Source organism: Rhea pennata, chromosome 1, assembly GCF_028389875.1.
Source record: "Rhea pennata isolate bPtePen1 chromosome 1, bPtePen1.pri, whole genome shotgun sequence".
Taxonomy (NCBI): Eukaryota; Metazoa; Chordata; class Aves; order Rheiformes; family Rheidae; genus Rhea; species Rhea pennata.
Window position 1 is genome coordinate 7,431,091 of NC_084663.1, and position 6,000 is coordinate 7,437,090.

At 43.6% G+C, this 6,000-nt stretch overlaps 1 protein-coding gene across 1 annotated transcript in view; it reads left to right on the forward strand.

The window, feature by feature from the left end:
- The window catches only part of CAMK1D (calcium/calmodulin dependent protein kinase ID), a 217,960-nt gene extending 212,227 nt beyond the window's left edge, over positions 1-5,733 (forward strand). The window contains exons 9-11 of the mRNA XM_062580868.1: positions 1,220-1,307; positions 1,868-2,006; positions 5,252-5,733. Of these exons, the coding sequence (XP_062436852.1) occupies positions 1,220-1,307; positions 1,868-2,006; positions 5,252-5,373 (349 nt within the window). The 3' untranslated portion in view covers positions 5,374-5,733. The remainder of the gene's footprint in view (positions 1-1,219; positions 1,308-1,867; positions 2,007-5,251) is intronic.
- Positions 5,734-6,000: the final 267 nt, after the last annotated feature.

The window sequence follows — 6,000 nt, forward strand, 5'->3', positions numbered from 1 at the left end:
TGAGTTATGAAGAAACAGAGAATTGGTTTGTTTAGTCTAGAGAAGAGAAGATGGAGAGAAGACATGATAACAGTCTTCAAATATGTAAAAGAATGCTTCAAAGACACAGGGAATAAACTACTTTCTGTGTCTTCTGGAAGACAATGAGGCACTGGAATAGATTGCCTCAGCAGTCTCCGTTCTTGGAGGTCTTTAAGAACTGGTTAGCCAAATATCTGTCAACAATTATTTTGACAGAGTTGGGGTAGAGGGACGGGATAGATGACCTCTGAGTCTCCTAGACCCTCTGAATCTGTTACTGCAAGTCCCTGGACTGTAATGGCTGTGGGCCTAACAAGTGCCTGCTTCTTCAATTTCTTACCAATTTCTATCACTAATAGACTTAGAATTTCTTCACTATGGCTAAAGAATTGATTTCTGAAAATATATCCCATTACATGTAACGTAAGAGGCAATCTTTGCTTCCTTTGCTTCACCTACCTTAGATAGCAATGGAGGATTTACCCAGCGCGTGGCCCAACATCACTTCACTACAGTGCCTACTCTTTCAGTAGATCTCATCTCTCGACAAGTTAAATGAATCAATACAATTCCCTTGAAAAAAATGTATTTACCAGAGATTTGAATGTGTCCTTATCGGTTCAAAAAGCTGTCTGTGCAACATCAGTCAAGTTTTTAGGTTGTGTTGCTCAGCTTAAGCTATTTGTACAGCCTGTGCTGCTTTAGTAAGAGAGCCCGTGTATCTGCTGTACTCTAAGTCTGCATTAATCATGACCAACAGGGTGGCAGGAAAATCTCTAGTGCAAACAGAAATCAGACAGGTTGGAGTGGCTCTGGAAACTACTGCATGACTGGGGCTAAAAGTAGTCTCAACATGTTGATGTTAAATCTTTAGATGTAAAGGGAAAAAAAAAAGAGAGTGTTTTCATCTAGGGCTGTAATAGTGATAGAAAGCAGCCACGCACCAACAAAATAAGATCGTACCTCTTAGTAGCTGCCAGACCTACAAGCCTTATCTACGCTTGCTTTTATTGCCCCGGATTTTCCACCATTGCTGCCAGCAGTGACAACAGAGGGAAGTTTGAGGCCTCGTGTAAATGAAATCATCATCACCATAGGAGCAATCTCACCTTGGAGCAGCTTGCTGATGAAGAGGACAAGAAGAGCGTTAAAGGAGGGCGAAAGATCTGTTAAAACCTGTCTTGTCTCTGTGTTTCAGGATTGCTGGTGATACAGCACTCAATAAAAACATCCACGAATCCGTCAGTGCTCAGATCCGAAAGAACTTTGCAAAAAGCAAATGGAGAGTAAGTGACCCATCTGCGGGGGCTACACCGTAGAGTTTTGAGATACAGTTCTGCCAGCATGACGGCCATATAGGTGCCCTTTCAGTGCATTAGTGCCTTAAATGCAAAACTGCTTTTTCGGGTCCAAAATTCAGATAAACTTGTCGGTCCAGACTTAGAAATGTTGTGTGGCCTCTCAGATCTTTTATGTAGGATACTACTGGTTGATAAATGTAATGAGTTTGTGAGATCTAACTGGTTGCATTCACATCTAAAAGCACAGACTGTTAAATGGGAAGCTGAAGTCGGCACTGTGACAGGGACGTGAAAATTTGGACACTCTCTGTGCTGGTGCAGGGAAGGACCTATAACCAAACACATCCTTCTCTGTGGGCTTCTTCATCCCAAATTATTGTTAGAAAGAGTAACAGGGTGGGAAGGAATTGCATATGAGCTGATATTGATGTTTCTAGCTTAAGAAACCAACAGAAGTTTGGAGGATGAGGGTTGAATGCAGTTCTGGCAACAACCATCAGAAGTAACTGTTGCTCCTCCTGCTCTCTTGCTTCCTTTCCCTCCAGCAAGCGTTCAACGCCACGGCGGTCGTGAGACACATGAGACGGTTGCACCTTGGGAGCAGCCTGGACAGCGCGAGCGCCGGCGTGTCGAGCACCCTGAGCCTCGCCACGCCGCTTCCCGACGGAGCCGCCCGCAAAGATTGTGAGTATACGGTGGCGAGGGCCATCACCCTCCCTCGGGCCCCCACGCGGATGGACAGCCTGCCATTCGGCCGTCCCGCCAGCTCTGCGGCAGCCACAGAGTTCGGGGGAACCGTGTTTCTCTCCTTGATGCCCCAGCGGCAGTCCTTGCTGCCAGTAGTTTCTGCTTCGCGCGAGCAGATGGTTAAAACAAAGACTGAAAACACTGCAGAAAAAAAGAAGACGACGACGATTCAGGGGAAAAAGTTTATGCAGTAAGAAACTGAATTTTCAGCTCAGGGAGGGAAGAGATTGCTTCTTGTGGAGAGTTTGAGCTTTTTGTTGGGAAAAAAAAAGCCACACACCCCTAGCGAAACATGTTGTATTTGACTGAAAGCTCAAAAAGTTTAGTCAAAGTGTTTGTGTCTGAGTTTTGTGATTGAATGATTGAAAGTTTTCTAAAAATTGGCCTGGTTTCCATTTACATTTTCCGTGGGGGAGGCTGATACTGCCAGGCTGACCCAGCTTTCTTCTTACTGGGCCAAATTAAGCTCCTGTGCGAAGAAGCTCATTTGTTTTAGCAAAACTGAGTGTCTGTGCACCACAATGAGTCTTGGCCCACTGCCTTGTTTGCTATATGCTATAATTGAGACTTTCAAGCTGCCTGATGGAGTCAAATGCTTGGAATATATATTTTTTTCTGAATGTCAGCAGAGGAGACATGGTAGCAGAGGGATCATTTGGAAGACAGAAATGCTTCCTTTGCAATGAAGCTTATTTAATCCGAGGTATTGAGCACTTATTTACCATTCCCATCTGTCCACTTTTAAGAGACTTTTGCATCCTGAAATGGAGGAATATAAACTTTGCAATTAGATGAGATTATTTTTTAGTTGGATTTAAGGTGCAGCACTTGAAAGAAAAGAAATACTAATAGCTTATGCTCTTGCAATACCTCATCCTAGCCCAGGGCCAAATGCTGCAGCCATGGATGAGATGGCATCACTGTGCTCCCCAGCCGTCTTGCCTGGATCACCCTGAGTGCTGCAGCACTAGTCTCCAGCAGATGCTGTCTGCAGGGCCAAGCAGCTCCAGCCGTGCTGAGGCAAAGCAGTGATCACAGGAGAGACGCAAGCCTTTGCTTTGGTTCCTCCTGCGCTATGGTCAAGTAGGACCTCGGTTAGGTTCAGATGGCATCTGACGGCATCTGACGGCATGTTTTGCTGTTAAATGTAACTAGTGGATAATTAGTCTCTATTCATCCAATTAAAGGACAATTACTCTTAAATGGTGTTAATTAATATTGCTGAGTGTTACATACAGTCATGGGAAAATATCTGTCCACAAGAAAGTTGGGAAGTGAACAAAATTCATTTAATCACTACTTAATTCAGCAAGTTCCTGTACAGCATCAGGCCAAAGAATATTTTAAAGTGATAGAGAAGACAGCTAGAATGTAAAGGGTAAAACCAGATGTGCTTAGATAAGGTGAACTATTTTTATACCAGAAATATGAAGCAGAAAAATATCAAAAGATTTCCAAGCATCCCAAGTTAAATCCAACAAAGACGCTTGCCAAAGAATACAGAAGATCTCTCCTTTCCCAGAGAAATTCATTAAAGAGAGCAGCTCGGAGATGCTGGCACCTCAAAGAACCAGTGAGTAAATCCAGAAGTAAACGCAAGGCATGTCATTAGGGGAAAGCTGACCTGTCAAATGAGTCCATCAATTATCTCCTACTGGGAAAAAAGCAACCTCTGAGGTCTCATTCCTGCATCTTTCTTTCTCAGTAGTTTTATCTGGGGACAACGGATATTTCTTGCACAACGAAGGTCCCATGCAGCAAGTCACATAAAACAGCTGTGCCACCGTGACAAAATGTAACACCACATGGTATTATTGATGGAGCTTTTAATGAGCTCTCCAAGTAGTTTCAAACCCAGCAATTTCACATCAATGAAGAGAAGCAAATGCAACCTGCTCCCGAGAGTAGGTTATGTCAAGGTGCATCCTAATTCTGTTCCCGATTAGGCCAGAGCAGAGATGATGTGTTAGGCTGCATTATGCTACCTGCCAGCAAGGGAACTCAGGTCTAAAAGAATCAGTTGGGATCTCTCAAGTGTATTGGCCGGATTCTCAGTTCTCTGTACCTGATTTATTCATTTTAGACATCACTGAACTCTCCAGATTAATTACAGGATCTAGATTTGTGTATTTTAAAGGGAATACATAGACTGCAAATGTTCAACAAATGTTGATACTGCTGTGAATGTGGCTGTGTATAGTTACAGCATGGTCATCCCTGGCGCTGAAATGCCACACTGAAGCCTGGAAAACTATGTAGAAGTTGTAACAAGCATCAGAAAGATCTCAAGTATACCCAGGGCCATAGACTGAGAATACATTAATATAGTTTTTGCCCATCCTTTATTCACTAGGCTGATAAAAATGTCCATATTTCTAATCACTCTCCTTTTAGGAGAGCTCAGTAACCCTGCTGGGGTGCACGCCAGCAGCTTTCCTTGCACGCCGGTGCCTACAGGCTGCCGACCTGCACAGGGACCTGCGCAACCCGGGAGAACCGGAGGAGCAACCCTGCGGGGGCTCGGCAGCCACTGGGGCAGGGTGGTGCCTCCGTGGGAAATTTTGGCAAGGATGTGTTGTAGTTCTCTCCGTTAACACTATTCACAGAAGAACACTGAGATTGTGTTGGAATAGTGGAATCTAGAATCTTTCATATGAAACCTAGCACGGTTTGGGTTTTCAGGAGTTACATTTTGGAGGGTTTTGTTTTTTAAAGCTGTGGTAGAGGTTTCGCTGCAAGTGGGCACTTTCTGTAGTCTTTTTTATTTAACTAAAAACCCAGTTTTTCACTAAAAAAATCTTGCCAGAGGTCTTTGATTAGTTCAAAAGCAGCTTCCTGGGTAAGATTTGGGTCCAGATACTTTTTCAGCCTGTGTCTCTTAGTTGGCAGTGCTAAACCTGCAGTGACATGGGGTGTCACAAGAATAATCTCCAAATCACACAAATTTACATTCTCACAAGATTTGTTGGAACCCACCAGCGAATCTGACCTGCCATACTTTTTTATCACCAGCTTTGCAGGACGCTTAGGGAAATTTTTTAGTCCATGTACACAGTCTGTTCATTTAGCTAGGTGGGAAGAGCAGGTGCTGCTCCCCTTGAGCATGCCAAGAAGGGAACCCCAGCTTTGCCCAACCCCCCAAAAAATCACATTTCTAACTGTGTTTCTGCCTTTCCTTTTAGGTATGTCTCCATCCACTCTGTGTAGTTTTGTTTCATCCACTTCTTCAGGCGTTTCTGCGGTCGGAGGGGACCGGAGACCCAGACCCACCACAGTGACAACAGTGCACACAGGGAGCAAGTGACGGGCGCAGGCAGGGAGCAGCGGCCCAGGTGTCCGCGCCGGCGGGTTTTCTCGGAGCGATCCCACCCTGCATTGCACGCTCAGCGACGGACTAGAAGAAAGAAGATTTTTTATGGCCATATTTTATACTGCAATTCTGAAATGTTTCATTTATCACAAACTGCAATGACTCCAGGGGGAATGGATCTAACAGTCTCTGGTGCTGTACATATATATACATATATATAAATATATATATATATATGTGAGTCTAGCAATGTTCTAACTAATGAACACTCATTCTTTTCCCCAGTGATTTACTCTTTTCTCAGTGTAGGTAACAGTATATGTTGTATTTTTTTTTCCATTAACTATGAACATCTCAACTGGATTATTTAAATAGAGATACTTTTCTGAGCATTATATATTTTTTTTTCTTTTAAAAAAGTACTTCCAGTAATGTTGCTCCTTCCAGATTACTGGGGGATAGGCTATTTCTGTAGGTAGGAATTTACATTAACTTTGCAACACAGGAGGATTGCAATGGCATGCCATTTTTAACTCCTCAAATTGAATTGCAAATCTGTCTGGCTTTAGCAGAGCTGTTACTGCTCAGATTAAGAAAAACTGCTGCTTTCCCTCCCTTCCT